Source organism: Chaetura pelagica, unplaced genomic scaffold (assembly GCF_000747805.2).
Source record: "Chaetura pelagica isolate M959 unplaced genomic scaffold, ChaPel_1.0 scaffold90, whole genome shotgun sequence".
In the NCBI taxonomy this organism is placed as follows: domain Eukaryota; kingdom Metazoa; phylum Chordata; class Aves; order Apodiformes; family Apodidae; genus Chaetura; species Chaetura pelagica.
In genome coordinates, this window is record NW_009953496.1 from 12,439,821 (window position 1) to 12,461,380 (window position 21,560).

General features: G+C 36.5%; 1 protein-coding gene across 1 annotated transcript in view; it reads left to right on the plus strand.

The window, feature by feature from the left end:
• Nucleotides 1-967: 967 nt before the first annotated feature.
• PXDN (peroxidasin homolog (Drosophila)) overlaps nt 968-21,560 on the plus strand; it is a 59,703-nt gene continuing 39,110 nt past the window's right edge. Inside the window, exons 1-6 of the mRNA XM_009999249.1 lie at nt 968-981; nt 2,801-2,836; nt 5,346-5,417; nt 6,988-7,059; nt 14,149-14,220; nt 21,385-21,456. Of these exons, the coding sequence (XP_009997551.1) occupies nt 968-981; nt 2,801-2,836; nt 5,346-5,417; nt 6,988-7,059; nt 14,149-14,220; nt 21,385-21,456 (338 nt within the window). The remainder of the gene's footprint in view (nt 982-2,800; nt 2,837-5,345; nt 5,418-6,987; nt 7,060-14,148; nt 14,221-21,384; nt 21,457-21,560) is intronic.

Here is a 21,560-nt window from a genome sequence, read left to right on the forward strand (position 1 = left end):
TGAAGTCACTGCCTCTTTTAAATTTTTCATATTAAAGTTGTAAAGATCATATTACCATGTAGTTTACAATCACATCTAGAGGAAGAGTTTTAGCTTTAAATAGTTTTCACTGGAGCTTTTAAAAGAGTCTACCTTTGGGGCATGGAGTTGGGCATGGGGCTTGTTATTTTATGGTCCAAACTTAGCATTTGAAAACATTTCAGTTTTTAGAATACTTAAGACAGTGGTATCCTTTCAAATATTTCCATTTTGCTGCTGTGGTGATTTTGCTTTAATGAGGAAATATCTCTGAATTTAAGTTCATTCATGTCCTGAGTCAATGTTGATGTACTGGTTAAGCCTTGAAACAAAGTAGTGAGATACTTGCCTTCACTGCTAATAGAACATCAAACTTTGATTTCATTGGCAAAGCAGTATTCTAAAATTCAGAAATATAGGTGGAACAGCAGATTTACCCAAAGAGTACTAAGTAAGACATAGTATCACTTCACAGAATTATTTGGGGTTTGTACAAGCAATGAATGCTTGGATAGACTAGCTACTTGCTCTCCTCAGCCTCAACAGTAAAAACAGTAACAAATAAATGTATTCTTTCAAATGTGTTTTTTAATCTGAGAGGGAAATAAGATTGATGGCCAATTTTTTGCATTGACCATTATCAAAATCAGGAGGACTACAAACTGGAGATGAAATTACATGTCATACCTAAAATTTTCCATTTACATATAGATTTTTCTCCCAAGAAGTTTTAATAATGGAACAAAAGGTGTCCAAAGCAAACTTAAGTTATCTTCCTTTGTTTAATCTAAGATTTTGCACATATCATTATTTAGAAGTATGTTGGTCATTCTAGCTGTTAAATCTGGAAACTATTTTCTCTTGTTATAGTTTGTAAATCTTACTGTTATTACCTGAGCAAATGAGCCTTCAGTTTTATTTTTGCTTTCATTTCCGTCCTGCAGCCAGGATGATGGGAGATGGGTAACCAAAGTTCTGAATGTTTGCTCCTATGAAATATTTCATATTTAATATTTCAAATGCTTTTTCATTTGGATTTAAGTGCAGTATAATTAATTCATTGAAGACTGTATATGGTAAAAACCTTGCATAACCTTCAAAAATTATGAGAATGCTTTCCGTTGTGGTACTAGATTTGAAATCTTTGCAATTGCAGCATTTTCATCCGATGTGAGTGTGACATATAGAATTCTTTGCTAACACCCTGATGGTGTTTTGCATATGTACATTATGTTGCAAGATAAATGCTTTTAAGAAAATCATCACCTTATACAATGTTTCTCTGTTAGAATTGGCTAGTTACATGTGTATGCAAAGAAGGTGATGGCTATGAATGAAGCAATAGTTTAACATTTTTTTTGCTTTCCCTTTCTTTACTCAAGATCTTTAACGTAATGGCTTTGTGCCACGATAAATTTTTCTGACACAAGTAAAAATTTTAAAAATAGAAAGCAATTCACTATACACACTCTCAGCGATGAAGGGATCTCAGGGAAAATCCCCCAGAACTTGTTAAGTTGTAGGATACCCAGTTTGCAGGCAAAGGTGAGAAGGATGTGGCTTGGGTTGAGCAAGCAGACAATAAGAGGTGTCTTGCTTACCCAAAGGTTGTCTTACCCCATCAGAGTGTGTTAACACCCTCACAATTTTCATTACTATACCCTGTCAATGCAGACTTTAAATAGGGTGTTTTGGAGTACCAGGAGGTGCCATGGATGCATTGGATTGTATAAGACTGTAACAGCTGCATAAATACATGAATACTTATATATTTAGAAGGAAGTTTTCACCATATTTATTTAGATTAAAGTATTGTTAAACGTTAATTTTCAGTGCTAAAATTGGCATATCATTAGTTTACTGTTAAGAATGGGTGGTTAAGAGGGGATACTGCTGGATACAGTGAGTTCAATTAAAGATTTTATCAGGAACAGAACTTATTTTTGTCCAGACAAGAAGTGTCCACAGCACAGTCCTCATTTGCTTTGTCACAGAACAGAAAGCATAGGATCATCATATGTTTTTGTCTGCCTGTCGCGAGCCGTTCCCCACACTGCCATACATCTAGATCCTAAAAATTTACACAAAGCCTTGTCCACGTGATGATACACAGGCAGCCTGCTAAATAAATGTGTATGTGCACCCTGTTACTTGCATACTGCTTGGCATGTTTCCTGACCCATGGCCATTCACTGTGCTGTGGGACCCCGACAGTTTCCAGGCACTGGAATGTGACTCTCAGGGGTGTCCAACTGCTAAATTGTCAGCGTGCTCCCTGGCACGTTCTTGGCCCACTCAGCCTTGCACTCTGCCGAACATTTCCTGGTTGTGCTCCATGAATTAGCACAGACCAGATGACACGGGGCCAGGAAAATAATCCTGAGAGTATTTGGTTTACTTGGCATCGTGGACATGTTGTTTTGTTTGTGTTATTCAGTGGAGATGTAATGCTTCAACATGATGGGCTTAGCTTCTGTGGAAGCCTGTATGGCTGGTGTGTATTTTTAGAACTTAAATCATTAAACTGTGGAGGATTTCAAGAAGAAGGAAAAGAGTAACCGTTAGTGTCTCGCATGTTTTTGTGAGTTGACAGAAAGAGAAGTCTTAGGGCTTTATGTAGAAGGGAAAGTTCATTTTTGTTGTTAAGACTCTTCTTTTATAAAATATATATATATATATATATGCATCTGGCAGTGCTGGGGGATGACAAATAAGAGTAAAGTGTTTCAGGAACGTGCTCAGATAGAAAACCACAGGCTTAAAAGAATTTAATACAATAAAGCAGTAGTAACATTCTCTACCCTAAAAGTAATATTATGTTGTCTAAGTATCATTTTAAGGAGTAAGTATGTGTGAAATACATAATAAAGAAGACAATCTGAATTAGATGTACTGAATTTTTATTTGGAAAACTGAATGCATAACATTTAGGTTTCTATTATTATGCAAATGTTATTATAGTACCCTAAACCCCATATCTTGTCATAGGGGTTGGCAAAAATTTTATTAGATGTTTCATTTATTATATAGAGATTAGGAAGGGGAAAAATGATAGTCAGCTACTGATTCCTCAATTTGCTGGTTTAATCTTCCGATGCAGTCTGGCCAGTCAGTAGAAGTCGTGCTTGCTGAATATACTTAGTTTTCACTATTCTGTTAATGAATATTGGATTTTTAAATTTTGATTATTTTAATAAAACTTGAAATACTAGCTTGAAACATAAAAGGTTTATGCTTTCAGATAATGCAGGAAAAGTTGCCAGGAAAGTGGAATGACATGTGCAGTGATGGTTACAAGAGGGATCTACTGTGTGTGCTCTCAGTGTGTGCTACGTTCAGTGCTTGTTTAGAAAATGCCAGTACCTGAGATTCAGTAACTCATAGGCAGCATCTTTTTTTCATCAGGGACAAGTGTGTTTCATGTGTGATGAGTATTTCTTGTGTGAGTGATGAACAAAACGCATCACTCTTAGCTATAACTAAAGAACATGCTTTTGTGAAGTGCAACTTCAAGCTACGGCAATTGGGGCACCTAAAGCAGGGAGTTCTCAGTTCAGCTGGGAGTGATTGAGGGGCTGTCCTGCATGTCTACAGGCAGTTTAACTACACATCTAAATAAAGACAGCAGTTACATCCCTTGTTTATTTCAGTCACTGACCAAATATTTTGGTGAAGTGTAATGCAAACAGAACTACATGTATAATCCTTTCTTTGCAATGAAGGGCAGGACACATCCCAAACTACTTGTGGAGAAAAAGTCCTCCAGAGGCCATTATTCCAGAGCTGAATAAGCCTTGATGGGCTGATTCAGGAGGAATGATGCTTAAGCATGTAGTTGCAAAAGACTTCAGGCAACTGTACCCCCGGTTACCTATAGCCTCAAACAGTAGGGTTGCATGGGATTAGTATGCAGCTGACTTTTTGTCTGCTGTTCTGTATTTTCTTTGACTAAACACCTAATTCCAGAGAGACTTTTTGATAACATATTACCTGTTAAAACACAATGCATATTTATGTTTTAATTAGGAGGGGGCAGTGGTAAGATTGAAATTAAGGCATGTTTATGTCCTCCTGTTTGGAAGCAGTTGATAAGTATGTGTTCTAGGAATGACAGAGCAGTAAGCATGATCATCATCTTTCAGAGTTTACTTACTTTTCTTTTGCTACCTTTCTGTTTGCTTGCCAGAGACTTTAAGGTCCTGGTGCCCTTGGTCTGCTGCTGGGGAAGAGGATGAACCTGCTGCCTCCATCCTTTCCCCTGATCCTGATCTTTCCTCACAGTCCCTCTCTCACCTATGTGGCCTCTCAGGAAGGTTCAGTTTGTTCATCAGGCAGAAAATTTTCTGGTGTGTGCGGTTCATTAATTAATTTATTTATTATTTTTGTTGATTTTGTTTTGCTTTGTTTGTTTGCTTGTTTGTGGGTTTTTTTGTTGTTGTTTTTTTTTTTTTTTCCATGGTTTTATTTCTAGTCCAGGCAAGTTGCTTAAAACAGATTCTGAGCTGCTTAGAATATGAAAGCCAAAGAGGGTGAGCAGCAAGGCAGTGCAACATGGAGCCAGGGAAGAAAAGGAGATGGTCAGAGATGGAAAATGCTGCCCTTTCTTTCGGCTGGAGAGAGGTGTGAGAATGGCACATCCATGATGTTTCCCCATATTCCCACACTGCTGCCACCTTGCTCCCTGTCCTTGATTGCTCGTCAGAACCTCACTGGAGAAACTGGAGTTTCCCTCCTCTTGGAGAAGTTCTCATTAAACTATGTATAAACTGAAGATGATAAAAATTATTAAAAATAAGATAAAATAAAATTAAATAAGAAAATCAGTAGCTCCATGCAGTTGGATTTGCAGGTTTAAAAGCAGGCCAATGTAAGGCACTTAAGCCCATGTACCTAAAATAGAAGAATGAAGTAACTTAAAAGTCTTGAAAGCTGTCTCTTTTTTTCCTTGGCTTTTTTCTGATGCCAGTTTTTCTGTTTTTCACTGTATTATTTAAAAACAACTTTAAAAATATGAAGACAGTTCAATTTCATGTAATTTCGTGTAAAGCAATTTGACATCCTGTTACAAGATGCTTTCTGTGGAAGAGAACATCTTTCATGACCACAGCTTAGGTGCAACCTTCTTGAGGCTGGATTTGGTCAGCCAGTGTTTGAATTTGTTTTTCCTTCTCCTGGATTTGTTTTGCCTTCTCCTCTGGTCAAAAGCTATGGTTTATGGACAGAGGCTGGTCATGATGGTCACACAAGACTTGTGCTTAGTTTGGTGTTTCATACAAAAAATATATAGGCTTTTTAAATAATGTGATTCTTTTTTATTTATTTTACAGAGACTTAAGATTCAATAGGATTAAAGAAATCCAGCCTGGGGAGTTTAGACGGCTTAAAAACCTGAACACACTGTAAGTTCTTTTGCAACCCTAAGGCCCTTTTTGTTTAATATTTATTTCCCTTTTATTTAATGTTATTAATGTGATAATGTGCCACATTTGCTCACTTGTCATAGGTAAATAGTATTATAAATTTCAGCTGTAATATTTACACACATGAGGGAAGAGGGCTTTAGGCCCAATGTATTTGAAAGCAAAACCAGGTATATGTCTATTAAAAAGTAAATAAGGAAATTATTTACATCCTAATGTTTTATTAAATTTTTTTAATTGGAGTTGCGAAAAATACAGGCCTTTACTATAGATTTTTTCCAATTTGTGCTAAATGACTTTGGTGGAATATCACATAATAAAATAATGGAGTTATAGCAAAGCTCTTTAAAGGCAAATGTGCAAATATGTTGCACTTAAAAAATATTTGAGAAACGAATGTTTTGAACTTTCTTATTCTAATGTATTAGCCAGAATTGGTGGAAGTTGGAAGGCTTAGTTCCTACTGTGCTGACTTTTATTAAAGTCTTTTTTACCATACGTTTCTGAAGAAAACCCCAGGTTTTCTAAAAGGCTTTTGAGTTACAAGCCCACAATGCAAATAGTATACTTATAGTTTTAACTTATTACCTCCTCTGTCATTACTATTTTATTCTCTAACACATTAGCAGGCATGAGGATGAATTATTTTACTTTTTACTTTTTTAAAATTTATTTTACTTTTACGTGTATTTAGTTTATGATTGCTAATTTTACAGTTTTCTAGAACACAATTAGTGTGTGAACTGAAATGAAATAGTGGTATCAGTGAGCTTTGGATCACTGTTAATCCTGCAAGCACATAACAACAAATGTATTGAGTCATCTTGTACTGTATATTCACACCAGAAGAAATGATAGGACTTTCCCCCAAAGCCATATTATTCAAAACTGTACTACCAAGACATTTGTACTAGCTATTCCTGCTTCCAGTCACCTTTGATCATACTTCTGTTTACAGTTGATCTCCAGTTTTCAGTTATGGTTCAGATTAAGTTCCAAAGTATCCAGATTAAGTTCCAAACCACTGATCTGAGATCCACAAGTGTCAAATGAAGACAGGATTCATTAATTTGGATCCCCTGCAGATCTGCAAAACTGTTGTGTTTGTGTGTGATGTAAAGGGCCCAGTACACAGAATATTGCTTGGAAGCATGTAGGAAAAGACACTTTAAAGCTCCTGGTAATGACAAATCTTTGTAAATACTGCTTTTTATCAATTTCAAGCCTATGTGTAGACTTGGGACCAATATTTTTTTTCCTGTCATCTTAATCTCAGGCATCTAAAAAAAGTCACATAATTTCAGTTTTGAAATTCTTTTTTCTTTTTTATTTCTGTTCAGTTTTTTTCAGAGTTTTCTCCTGCAAAGTAGTGACTGAAGAGCTGTAAGCACATAACTTTTTTTATTCCAAGAATTAGTTCAGGGAGAAAATATTTTGCTTTTTAATTTTTTTAAGTTTTCCTTTTAATACTACATTACACCTGCTGTTACATTTTTTTCCCTACTGTTCCTGTATGTTAAAATAAACAGCTGTTTATTTCTTTCTGTAGGCTTCTAAACAACAATCAAATCAAAAGAATACCTAGTGGGGCATTTGAAGACCTTGAAAATCTGAAATATCTGTAAGTTAAATGAATATCACTTTTTGCATCAATGTGTAACTGAGTTTCTTCCATAGGAAAGTGTTTTAATCTGAGATGTTGTTTAATCTGACTCGCTATGTCAGGAGATAAACTACATTGAAAATCTGTGAAATTAGTTTTTGTGGTGGGGGAAACTGTGGGTCTATTTTTCTGTAAGTAGGACTTAGTTGCTATTTACTATATGCAGCAAAAGTGGTATTTTGAAAAGCTTAGTAAGTCACCTCTTTAAGGTTTGCTGCAGCCTTCATACAGGTATCTCTTAAGTTCATGTTTTGAAAAGTGGTTTAAAAGCAGCTAGTCCAAGATTTCTGTTGACAGAAGCTTGTAACTTACATAAACTTTTTAAATACTCAAAAATCACAGAATCATAGAATGGTTTGTGTTAGAAAGGACCTTAACGATCACATAGTTCCAAGCCCCCTGCAATCTGGTCAAGTGGAAGGTGTCCCTGCCCATGTAGTGGGGTTGGAACTAGATCATCTTTAAGGTCCCTCCAACCCAAACTATTCTTTGATTCTTCACTGAATGCAGTATAAGTTTGTAAGAGAAAAATTAGGTCAAAGAAAAAACAGAAAAATACCTGTATGGTTTGTTGTAAATTCTATGTCTGCAGGCAGCCTGTATATTGTAAGATCAATTCCTCCCATTTTTAAGAAACAAATTGAGTGTATTAATTATATATATATAAGACATAAAAAATGTTATTTTTATCTGTATAAAAGACAAAAGCTGAATAGTAAGTTGTCATGGATTCTCAGCTCTAGTCTCTGGAGTCCACCTTATTTAGTGTCATGTAATAAAGTTTCACTCCATTGTCTTGCAGTATTGTTCATTGTTTGAATGCTGTATAGAAAAAAATGGTTACTTTGAGATTTCATTGTTTTGCGAACAATTCAAAAGCTTGATTTTTCCATCTAGTTTTCAAGAATGCAGCTTTAATAGCTCTAGGGAGGTAGGAGAAGGGAGGACAATAAAAGTCACATAAATTAGTGCAGATGCATTACCTGGTTTTCCAAGCTGTGTTTGATTACATTACCCTGTTTAATTTTGTGTGTATTGTATTTCAGTAATAAAATTATTTAATCTATATACAACAGGAGGATAAAGAATATTGAACAGACTATGCCCAATGGATTATATAAAGTTCATGATGATTGTGTTTGTTACAAGATCACAGAATCACAGAATCTTAGGGGTTGGAAGCGGCCTTGAAAGATCATCTAGTCCAACCCGCCTGCCAGAGCAGGATCACCTAGAGCACATCACACAGGAAGGTGTCCAGGCGGGTTTTGAATGTCTCCAGGGAAGGAGACTCCACAACCTCTCTGGGCAGCCTGTTCCAGTGCTCTGTCACTCTCACAGTAAAGAATTTTTTTCTGATGGTTACGTGGAACCTCCTATGCTCCAGTTTGCACCCATTGCCCCTTGTCCTATCACTGGACACCACTGAAAAATGCCTGGCTCTGTCCTCCACTCACCCTTAACATATTTGTAAACCCCTCAGTCTCCTCTTCTCCAAGCTAAAGAGACCCAGCTCCCTCAGCCTTTCCTCATAAGGGAGATGTTCCACTCCCTTAATCATCTTTGTGGCTCTGTACTGGACCCTCTCAAGCAGTTCCCTGTGCTTCTTCAACTGAGGGGCCCAGAACTGGACACAATATTCCAGATGCGGCCTCACCAAAGCAGAATAGAGGGTAAGAAGAACCTGTCTTGACCTACTAACCACACCCTTTCTAATACACCCCAGGATGCCATTGGCCTTCTTGGCCACAAGGGCACATTGCTGGCTCATGGTCATCCTTCTGTCCATCAGGATGCCCAGGTCCCTTTCTCCTACACTGCTCTCCAGCAGGTCAGCCCCCAACCTGTACTGGTTCATGGGGTTGTTCTTCCCCAGGTGCAAAACTCTACACTTTTCCCTGTTGAATTTCATCAAGTTTCTCCCTGCCCAACTCTCCAGCCTGTCCATGTCTTGCTGAATGGCAGCACAGCCTTCTGGTGTGTCAGCCACTCCTCCCAGCTTAGTGTCATCAGCAAACTTGCTGAGGGCACACCCTGTTTCCTCATCCAGGTCATTGATGAAAATATTGAATAGTACCAGTCCTAGTACTGACCCTTGAGGGACTCCACTAGTCACAGACCTCCAACTAGATTCTATCCCATTGACCACAACTCTATGACTTTTTACTTTTAGCCAGTTCACGATCCATCTCCCTACCTGACCATCAAGAGCACACTTCCTCAGTTTATCTACAAGGATGCTGTGGGAGACAGTGTCAAATTCTTTCCTAAAATCCAGAGAAACCACAAGATGAGATTGTATGGTGGATCTGGTAATGGAGTAGATAAAGTGTACTAATTCAGGATGATTAAGCTTCTTTCCATAGTTAGCAACTGTGCAGAAATAGTACTTGTTTTTTATTCTTTGTTTTCACATGCTTGTCTTTGTCTAGCTGTAGTAAACCTGAGATAAAACTCAACTGTGCACTCTGTTCAGTTCAATAAAAGACTGAAAAGAGGTAAATGAACTATGATTTGTTTTCATAAACATATAGTAATGTTTTTTTGTATCTATATTATTAAGAGAAAGATCTTTCCCTCTTAATTCCCTGGAAAATGTGAATATAAATTTCAGTGTGGTAGTTCATTCAACTGCAGAGAGCTCTTTAAAGCTGTCTCCCATTTTTGCTAAAATAAACTTTAGAAAGATCTTTTTGCCTATGTCAATAATTTTGATACACATAATTTTTAAGTTTTTTTTAAAATAATATTTGTTATCTTGTTCTTTGTGTCATTGAAATTTTGACAGTTCTATAAGCAGTTTTGTATGATCTTGCTGTGCTGTTTGTGGTACTAATTTGTCTTCGAATGAATATATGAAAAGTTGGAAAGAAAGAAATGTAATTGTTATTCTTAAGCTATGAAACAAATAAGATACTTTTTTCCTGCTATTCAACCTTCCTTTCTGTCTGTCTTCATTTCATGTCTTTGTTTTGGCAGTATGGTTCTTCAGTAAGGATCAAAAAGGCATAAATAACTTGGACCCCCTCAATAATATAGTTTCTGTCTGCACTTCAGTGATTGTGTATACATTTTTGGGTCTTATGTTCCCCCCTTCTGCAAAGGATACTGTAAACACTTTTGTCTAAAATAAACTTTAAAAGTTGTATTTATATGTGCAAAATAATTAGTAACATGTTTGTAATTTGTTGCTTCTGGTACACAATGCATGTGTACACATGATGTGTGTGGTATACTGAGTATATTTAATTGACATCCTGTGAGTTACTCAGTTTACTGACCAGAGACAACAGTACAAAAAGATAAAGAGCTTCCCAACCTTATAATATAGATGCAGGCAGATTATCCTTCCTATAAAAAAATTTGGAATCAGCAGTGGAAAAAAAATGAGGTTGATTTAAAAAGAAAGAAAATAAGGAGAAATGGAAAAGTATAAAATATAGATTAGTGGTTAAAAAAAGCTTTCCAGATAGAAAGAAAGTACTTGCTATTTAGAGAGCAGTGAAGTAGAAGCTAACGTGAAGTAAGTGGAGGAAATAAAAAAGAATGAGAAAATAACTTTGACAACAACATTGATACATATTCACTTTGTAATAAATGGGGAGGTGAGAAATCGCACTTGACAACATTGCAGTGAGTGTCTGGTAAATGGAAATTAAGACTGTATGAAAGACATCAGCTCGGGAAATACTAAAAGGGAACACTCAAGATTTGTTTTGCCTTGGTGAATGAAGTAATGGTGGTAGAAGATACATTGTAGTTTTGCCAAAGTGCTCAGTTGCTGACATCACCTTTCCAGAAATGGGATTAGGTCATGTTGCTGTCATGGTCGTGTTACTTTGTCCTTTGAACACATCCAGTGATTTTAATCTCATTTATTTAAAATTAATGTTGCCAATTTCACCATCTTCTTTATGTTTAATTATAAATTTTTCTTTACTGCATTTACTTACTTGTCAGGTTTAACTCTACAGTGCGTAATATTGCTATTATTTTTACCTTTTTCTCCCTCCAATTCCAAACAAGTATGTCTGGATCTTACTTTCCTCAAATCACATGACTTAAAATAGTTAATAAAAACCCAAAACAAACAAAACCAAAGCAAAACCCCAAGAAAAATGATCCTCATAGGGCATCTTACAAACTCTTAAATTAAAACGACTTTTTAACTATTTATTATTTTATTATTTATTGTTATTTATTATTATTATTATTATTAATAATATTAATATTATTATTATTAATTTTCTAGTAACTGTTTACCTGTTTGTTCTTTCCCCAAGTGTATGACCAGTGCCTCTGGCCTCTATCAGCCTTGCATGCAGTGCTGGAAAACGTTGGGGTTTTTACCTCTTCTGAAAATGACAGTAATAGTAATTGCTAGAAAATAATGTAATATCTTTATAGAATGTATCCCTTTATCATCTTAATCCACCATTTACTCATCCTTTGTGAAACTCTAATGGTTCCGTTGTGTTAGAGAGCTTTTAGGTAAATCAAGCTAAATTATTTTTTCCATAATTATACTTTAAATCTGTTTTCTGCTAATGTAACTGTGATGAATGTTGGAAATGCTTTTGTTAAAGATTAGTGCAGTGTTTTCAAAGTTTTGCTTGTCAGACACAGTAGCATTTTAGATAGACAAATATTTTTGTGAGTACTGCTTATTTGTATTTTGTATTAGGTCACCTTTCAGTTCATTAGGCAAATATTTATATTTTTTTCTTGCTGTTAATAGCCTCAGGGAAACATCTACACAACTAAATGAAAGTCTGGTTAACACAGCTGTCATAGGACATAGGGTTTTGCAGCCTTGGTTTTGCTGAGATTTCTCTGTGGAGTAGGGACATGGTGGACTGAGTTCAACTGAGTGTCCTGAGCTGAGGATTTTCTGTTAAGTACTACTTTATAGTTGAATCCCAAATCAAGTCCCACCACAGTGGCTTGGTAAGAGCTCAAAAAGGGGACATGAAAGGCTACTCCCTTCTCTGCAGTTAGGTGGTGAAAGACTGAAAAACTACAAAGTCAGTATCGCAGTCTTCCCCTGACCCACCCTTGTTTGTCAGTTTGCCTTCCTTTGTCTGAAGCAAGTAAAAGAAGGCACAAGTTTTTTGTGCTTTGTTTTTTGTTTCATTGTTTGGTTGTTTGTTTTTTTTCCTAATTGGATTCAGATTTATTGAATAAAATTATTAAATGCACACAAGCATACTTAGCTGGGATTGGTTATTGAAAGCATTGTAGCCCACTCTGGTTCACTGGTCTTACCAGAAGTTTAGTACTCAGAGGAATAAGAGGAATGTCCACACTGCCAAGTGAAGTGTATTAAGAAAGGTAAATAACACTTCAGGTCTTCAGTCCTTAACATTTTCTAAGGAGTGAGAAGAAATGATGCATTTAAAATTCTTGCTGGAGAATAAGATAGGAATGAAATATCATGCAGAGGTGAAAATTAAGGAGATACAAACTTGTAAAGACTATGATACTCAAGTTAATTGCTAAGTCTGAGAAAAAACAAGTATTTGAATACCAGTGAAATACTATTTCTTCAAAATAGAATAAAAATAGAATAAAGTGCTCAAGTTATTTTAAAAGTTTTTACAGTAATTTTATGTGATAGTATTTTTTCCAGTTTAAATTGTTCAGAATTTTGACCATTTTGAAAACCTCAGAAATTTTTGCTCCCTTTTTATTTGAGGAACTCTACTTTTTGTTCAGATCCATATCTATGTTAATTAGGCACACCTGAGAATCTATATATTGATGTGTTGGAATCTCAGCAAGCAGTGCATTGGAAAACTAAATTTAGATTGAAGCAGAAGATACTGCTCCATGTTGTCCCTCAAAGTTTTAACGAGTTCAACATCAGATACCTGCACATTTTTTCCTTGTTAGGGCCTGTTTTGAAATGTTGCTTGTCAAGTTGGTATAGAAATGGCCACCAACTGCAGCAGAGCTGGTATTTTATCTGTTGCACCAGAAGACGTTTGCAGTGCTTCCAGTAACTTACTGAAAAGTGTAATAATAGAAAAGCCAAAACCAATACTAATGCCTGCTAATAAAGCCACTTGTGCTCCATTCATCCCTTTTTCATAGAAATCCATGCCTGATTAACTGAATTTCAAATCATTTGTCAAATAATTGAGAAAATTTTTCAAAGCTGTTTCTAACCTAACACAAAAAGAGAGTGACTGACACTGAACCCCCAACAGTATTTCTATTTGCTGCCTCTATGCAGAAACAAACTGCAGTAATCAGTTAAACCGTGTGATTTTTCTCCAACCTCTCAACTAAACTACCCTTACTGTTAAGAGGATGATGAGCATGAGCACATACACTGATCCATCTTGATTTATTTTAATTCTCTAGCAGCACATGTAAACATATTGGTACTCTGTATATGTTCATTCTGTTTATACTATAGAGTATCAGTGGAGACCTAGTGTCCGTCTTCTACACAGCAATCGAACAAATATACTCTGCTGTTTTATGGATGTGAAACCAATATTCTAACTTGTATTTTTTTGTAAATATTCAAAAGGTGACACAGGTGGAGTTACAGAAATTCTCGCTGTTTGTTTTCCAAATCCAATAAAAAGGCAAATTCCATCATAACTTGAATATTTGTATCAGTATCCACATTTGCTGTTTTAAAGAAAGTAAGAGGCTAATGGTATCCTCGGTGTGTTCTGGTAAAGCCAATTCTGATGCAGTTCTGTCCCATTAGGTTGAATTTATTTTGGCAAGCCCATCAAGAAACTGAGGGGCAAAGAAGCAGTAAGTAATAACAGCGAGCATTGAGAATCCTAACCCATCTGGGTGACAGCCTCAGGGCCTACAAGGCCCCAGACTTTTGTCTTTCCTGGCAAATATTTTGGATGAAATCTCAATGACAAAGTATTTTTGTGTGTATGTGTTTAGTTTTTGTTTTGTATTTTTTTCCTAATATGTAGTTGAAAAACTGTCTTCACATGTCAACTTAATTCTTCTTTTCCACCTTCATGTAGCTCTTGTTTGTGTACTAATATTACTGATTGTTTCTTGTTTCAGCTATTTGTACAAGAATGAAATCCAGTCAATTGACAGGCAAGCATTTAAAGGACTTGCCTCTCTAGAACAACTGTAAGTGCCTTTTCTCTTCTGTGCTGTCATCTCCATGGTTCCCCTGCAGAGGAAAAGTGCACGCCTTGATCCATACATACTGCCTGTATGCTCTGCATGTCTGCACTCCCTGGGTTGTTAGGCAGAGAGCCCCACAATCATTTGCATGTGGAAAACCAAAATTGATCTCTGTGTCAAATTCCTCATTTCTTTGTTTGTCTTGTATTTGTGATTTGCATTCCCGGTGTCCCTATACATTGTTATGTGGCTTTGACCAAGAAGAAGCATTATAGAAAATGTTGAAAATGAATGTATATTTTTTAGAGAGAGATTCTGTTTTCATTTTTTTGGGATTTATAACATTGGAGTTCCTTTGACTGCAGCAGTTACTCTGTTTCATGCCATCATAACTAATTCTGAATTAGTCTCTTGAAGTTTAACTCAGTTTTGTTGTATCTAAAACAAGAAGAGGCTTTAAAATCAAAACCTCATTATTATGATGTGTTAATTTTTGCCATATACAGATGTTTAAAAAATAAGAAAGTTAATTGCTTGTAATGTAGTTGTTTCAGCAATTTCTTCAAGAAAGAATTATTAAATTCATACTCCTCCTTGCATCATAATGAATGAAGATTAATTTCTATTAAAAAAGAATGAAAAATGCAGTTATTAGCATGATGAAAACTGACTGTATTGATTTTATTAAGTTTAACTATGCTTTGTTTTGTAATTAGAAAGCATTGCAATACGTTCATTGTGGTAATGTTTAGAAAAAGAGGAAGAGCTATAAATGCATAGCTGTTTCACAGTATGAGTGCCACTTAACAGCACTAGACCAATTAAGTTTGTAGCATATACATTTCGAGGGCTGAACGTCTTTTCTTCCTGACCAATATAAATTTTGAAACTCCTGACAGTCAGTTTATTACAAATTTTCTACATATGTACCAGTTTCATTGTTACTATTAACATCTAATGGATATTAGTGTTGTATCTGAAATAAAAAGATGGGTACAAAATCACAGAGGCTCATTTTATCAGGTGATAGATGCCTTTTGAAGGAAGAGAGTCTATACAACACAGAAGTGATAATTATCAAACATATGTAAATATGTCATTCGTTTCCTTAATGCCTTTCTCTTTCTCTTCCTTCTACTCTGGAGACAATTACTGCAGCATATTGACAGCAACTGGTAGGGCTTACTTGCATGCTAATAGCAATTCTTACTTTCTGTGTAGAACTTGAAATACTGAGGCCCATTTATTGAATTACTAAAGCTTCCAAAATAATATTCTTCCACATGCCACAAGCCTGATCTTCTGCAAGTGGCAACACTAGTCCTTTTTTCTTTTGCTCTGTTTCCTGTTGATCTATGTTATGGCTGAAAAACATGAATCACTTTGGAATATGAACACCTTCTGAATGTAATTTTCTGCTAAGTTGAAGTTAAGCCTCTGCCTGCAGTGGTATCATGCTGTATCAGCCTAAGTTCTAATTTGAGACATCAACATTATTCTGTATGAAATTAATTTTTAAACAAAGATTGAATCTCATCTCTAGCTTGAAAGTATGGAAAAGGAGCCTGGCACATCACTGGTTAGTGACTGCCCCTGTGTCATGGCCTGAGCTGCTGCAAGCACCTCCTGCTACTGGGGAGAGTTACTGCCCTTCTGGGGGCATGTGAGAAACCTTCAGAGCCCTTCTCCTGGGCACATTTTAAAAATAAGACTCAATGGGTGGGAAAATGGGAACATAGGAAGCCAGTGGCAGGCCTAGAAATAAATTTAGCTGAAGGTACTAATTGAGATTTGTAGTTCATTTGTAGTTCATGAGAGTTTGTAGGAGATTTGTCATTTATACATGTTTAGCTTAAAAATAAGTTCTGACTCTACAGGGTGTGTGTGCTGTCACATTATCTTTGAAGAAAGACTTTGTTCACAAGACAGAAGTTAGTAATTGTGAACAAATTCCTAAGTCTTCTGACATCAGTTAGAGATTCTATTACTGCTCAATACAATGTTTCTGCTTTTGAGACTTCCTTGGTCTCAAGTTTTCAACACATTTTGCTACTAAATGTGTTGATGCATCCAGCTGCTCTTCTCAACGCTTAGAGTTCTCAGAAGGAGATGCTGTGGTCCATGTGTCAGGAGAAGACTTGATTTATAGTAATTTTTTGTACTCCAATGAAGCAGGATGAAACTGATAGTTGTTTTGTTTTTTGTTTGTTTGTTTTTATCAACAAACACTTTTATGGTTTTATTTTACTTTGGTTTTGAGATAAACTGTAAATACAGTTTGATTTAGAAGGCCTGTTGTATGTATAAGGGAAGAAGAAACCCAGTATTTGCTCCTGCTGGCAGGATCCTGCTTAAACCTCCACAGCAGAATTCTTAGCTGCTGATGTAGTAGAAATATCTTTTATTCAGAATTTTCTGCCAAGGGAATAAGATTTTTTAATCAGATCTTGAAACTTGCTTGTGCAAAAGTAAATTCTGAAAAAAAAATTGGCAGTTTTAGATACTCAAACATACTGAGCCATATATATTTCGTCACCTACCTCTTCAGTCATGGCAGAATATGAAGGGAGAAAGTCAGCTGATGAAAAGTAGCTGCTTAGTACCAGTTTAGATGCTATTGAATCTGCAAGACATATGTTTGAGTCTGGCAAATGTGACACAAACCAGGAGGAAACTTGGGTTTTTTAGCAGGAAGGCAACCAGAGCACCTGAAAGGCAATGAAAGCTGCTGCTATGTGCTTGCACTTAAACAACTGCTGTATGCCTCTATCGGCCTGTGCTTACACAATTGAATCCCGCCTGAAATGTCACAAATGCCTGGTTTGGGAGGTCATGAGCTTGCTGGATGTGGATCCCAAGATCGAGCTCTAAACACAGTTTATTTCCCTATGTGTGTGTTTGTTTTTACTATGACTTTCTTCCAAATATCTAGTATGTTTTTTGAGTTCTCAGCATAAGACCTATACATGTCAGAGACAAAGAGTGTTCTTTGCAGTCCTTAATTGGTGGGATCCCCAAATACTATTGGAATTCTTTAAATCTGTTTACCTAATCTTAGTGGAGTACTAGTTATGCATTTTCTTTTAACTTTCATATTGACATACTAATTTTGCTCTTTATAAGCTATTGTTAAAGTTATGCTGTTGTTTGTGTACATATTTTGTTGGAAATTAATAGATAAAAGAGTTATCTTAACTCACTTTTGCATGCATTTTCTTTTAATTTCCATCATGGAAGTACTTTTAATATAAAATTAATAACATCATACTAGTTTTTTTTAAAGAAGATTTTATACTCTGGACCTAAAAGATGTGTATGAAGGCATGTTGGTGTGAGATTTCCTGAATAGCGTTACCTTTAAAGTGAATTTCTATCCCAAGAAATTCTCATAGAAATTAAAATATTAAAAATCCTTAAAAAAAATGACATTATTGTGATTCGTACATGAAAATAATGTAATCCATAAATCTAAGTGGTAGAATATGATTAAAGTGTAGGTCATCAAAACCAAGGATTTTCTATTTTTTTTTATTGCAGACTTACAATGCCATCTGGTTTCTGCATCTGTGGTTTTGTTGTTGTTTTTTTTAGAATTACACTTATTGCTAATTAATTTGTCCACATATTCAACACCTTGTTCTGTTCATAAATTGCCTGACAAGATGCTCAGGACTTTTTTGAGGCCATATGAAGCCGTTGAGAGTATTTTCCAGCTGGACTTCATTACTTGATTTTGTGAGCTACTTTAGGCAGCATGATTTCTGATGAGGTAAAGTGTACTCTTATCATGTGTATTCTGGTTATATCTGTGATGATCTGAGGTTGTGAACAAGACAAGATTTATAACAGAAATATTGTTTTAATTAGAACAGTTAATTTGGTTGGATAAACAAGATTAGTTTTCAAGTCTATAAACTATTATTTAGATCTGTACTTAAAGTAATCTTGAATACTAAGCAGCAGATGTGAATCGTTTCTTTTACACATTACTTAAGCTATTTGAGAGAGGTGTCCTCTCTTCCGTCTCTTCCTAATCTCACCTCCAGTCCATAGACCTGAAGAAGGGATTGGCTCCCTCTACGTGCCTGCTTTACCCAACTTTACTTGTCATCTAGTAATAGTAAGAGGTATTACTCGTACATACAAATCTTCCCTTTTCAGTGCCAAAGAAGTGCTGGAGAATAGTTGATTGGGAAGATAAGGAGATATATTTGGAAGGTACTTAGGAATCATAAAAATGCAAGAAGAATTTTAAAAGTTAAAAAGGAATAAAGATTCAAGATAGATATTGAGGTGCTGGAGCCTGTACAAAGGAGGGCAACAAAGTGGTGAAGGGCCTAGAGAATAAATGTTATGAAGAACGCTTGAAGGAGCTGAGAATGTTTAGCTTGAGAAAGAGGAGACTGAAGGGAGACCTCATCAGTCCCTACAACTATCTGAAAGGTCATTGTAGAGAGGTTGGTGCTGGTCTCTTTTCACAGGTAATTGGCAACAGAACAAGAGGGAATGGCTTCAAGCTGCAACAGGGGAGGTTTAGACCAGACATTAGGGAAAAAAAAAATCACAGAAGGAGTGGTTAGACACTGGAATAGGCTGCCCAGGGAGGTGGTTGAGTCACCATCTCTGGATGTGTTTAAGGGTTGTTTGGATATGGTGTTGGTGGACATGATTTATGGGAGAACGTTGTAGAGTAGGGATGATGGTTGGTCTCGGTGATCCCAAGGGTCTTTTCCAGCCTGAATAGTTCTATGATTCTATGAAATAAATCCCTCTTGGCAAGAAGCAAGCAGCACATGTAATTTTTTCCAAAATCAAAGTTGCTTCAGAAGTAACAAACTCTATAGTTGTGTCTGTTTTTTTCCCTTTGTCTTCCTTCACTGCAGTGATCCCTGCCTTGCTTTACCCTCTCCGCACTGCTGCTGGTGCTGGAAGGTGAGCAAACAGACCCCTGACTCCTTGGGAGCTGTGTTTTCCCACTGCACAGCTGGGCCCTGGCCATGGGGCAAACACCAGCCCCACCTGCCCTTCCTTCCTCGGGGCTGGACCTAACTCAAGTCTCTTCATCTCTCTACTGGCAATTTGAATGAACCTTGTGGGAAGTATCTGCCTTTCATATGTTTGTCTTTTTAATTTAGATTAAACTGGCCTGTATTTTCAGAAAGGAGATAAAGATTGGCAGGCACAGCATGATTATGCACTTCTTGTTTCCTTATGCAAACAGGATCATACTCTGCGCTCACTAGAGTTTGTGGGCATGCTTTGCACTGGCAGTAAGCAGCGTCTACACTCCCGTGTGCTTGATCACATCCAGGCTGATTTAGTGGCTTTTTCTGTGGTCCATATTCATTGCTTCCTGGCTCTGCTGGCTGACTGGTGCAGGAGTGGTGCTGTTCCTGGTGGGGCATCTGGGATGCTGGCAGTGGATCTGGGGTGCTGCTAAGCACGTGCCAGCCTCCCCCACTGCATGTGCGTCTGGGCTGGCAGCGACTGCTCTGGCGGTGTCACAACCCGGGTTGGGCCACCCCAAGGAGATTCAGATTTAAATATTATAGTCTGAGGAAATACTTGACCATCTGACACCCCTTGATTGGAATAAGGTGAAACAACACCCAAGGTTTATATTTGAGTATTAGGTTTTATTAGCACTATAGAAGGAATACTAACACTTTGATTATTATCTCAGACTGTGCTATTGTAGAGGCTTTTGCAATTGTAAAGGATTATTTTGGTAGCAAAAGACACAATACATACATGTTCAAGCTGCACAACCTGAGAAGAATTGATGTGAGACCTTGCAAACAATTTTAGGAAGGAAAAGAGAGAGAGAGAGAGAATAGCAAAATAAAAGAGATAGATAACAGAAAATCACCAGAGCTGGATCCAGCATTGGGCCAGCCAACAAGAGAGTTGGTGTCAATGAAGTTTCTAAAGCCCACTATCACATGTCCTTTTATAGGCCTGTTTCATTTCAAATAGTTTTGAATGATTAGTAGGCATGGTTGAGACATATTGCCACTGAGGAACTGGAGTGGACCTCCACCCCCTCAGTTCCTCCATAGTTATCTCTATTGTTGTTTTCCATATGCAGGTCTTAAGCCATATGCAGACTATTGTTTCCATAGGGGCCAGACAGTCCTTTGTTAGGCAGTCCTTTTGTTTTCTTTGAGGACTTCCAAAGATGTTTCAACACCACTCCCCAAAATAGGTCCTGAGGGCTGGTCCCTCATAGCCTGAACCATCACCATCTCCTACTTTCGCCTCAAGTCAGGGAGCAGAGCACATGCAAGGTTTCAGGGTGAGGGAATTTCCATATCCTTTTGTGATTTTTCAGGTTTGGGAGTCTGAGATTTTGTTTATTTTTATATTATGGACTTCTTCATTCTCCAGCCTACAGTGATTTCTGTATGTACACGTTCTCCTAATGTGCCTGAATCTGTCAGAGATCAAATAGGAAATTTGAGATTTGGATACATTTGGATATATATAATCAGGATCCAAAGGCTATAAATAATTTTCATAGTTCCTTATGCAAGTATTGTCAATTACTTCTTGTTTTCTCATCTGCAAAGTTATGGAGTACCTACACAACATAGTCAAGACTGGAATGAGTCTACCTCTGCAGTCCATTTTCACAGCAGTTATAGATTAATAATGTGGTTAATTATCTTGTTAGATTTTACTTTTTCTGTTCTACAGAATTAACAGCTGTGTAATACTTGTAGATGTATAATATTAATAGCTTACTTAAGCATCGACAGAGCTTCTCATTCAGTGTGATGGCAATGAAAACAGGTGCCCACTAAAAATCTTGTTCTGCTGGAAAATGTAATGTTTTCTAAATAACCTGCAACATTTTTCTGTAAAAAAGAAGGATGTTATTTTTTCCATGTATATTTATTCAAGTACGCATACTAATGAAAATTGGCAAAAGAGACTTCTCAAAAAGTAGTATCTCAAAAATCTCCGAAGTAATATGGTTTTTTGCACACCCTTGTTTGTTGCATCTTATATTTCAAGATACAGTACAGTACTCAGATGATAAAGAAGATAAGCCACTGTATCACTGTCACCATTTAGATGTGTAAACAATAAGAAATGCTTTATAATATTTCAGCTTGATTAAGAAGACTGTTTTTGTGTTTTTCTTTTTGCTTAACATATTTTCAGGTATCTGCACTTTAATCAAATAGAAACGTTGGAACCTGAATCGTTTACCCATCTTCCAAAACTTGAAAGGCTGTAAGTTTGTTTTTCTTGGGGTAAGATTCAGAAGAGTCAGTTTACTTCTTTCTTTGAATTAAATAAAATGTTTGAAACTATAAAAATGTATTCTTATCATTCCC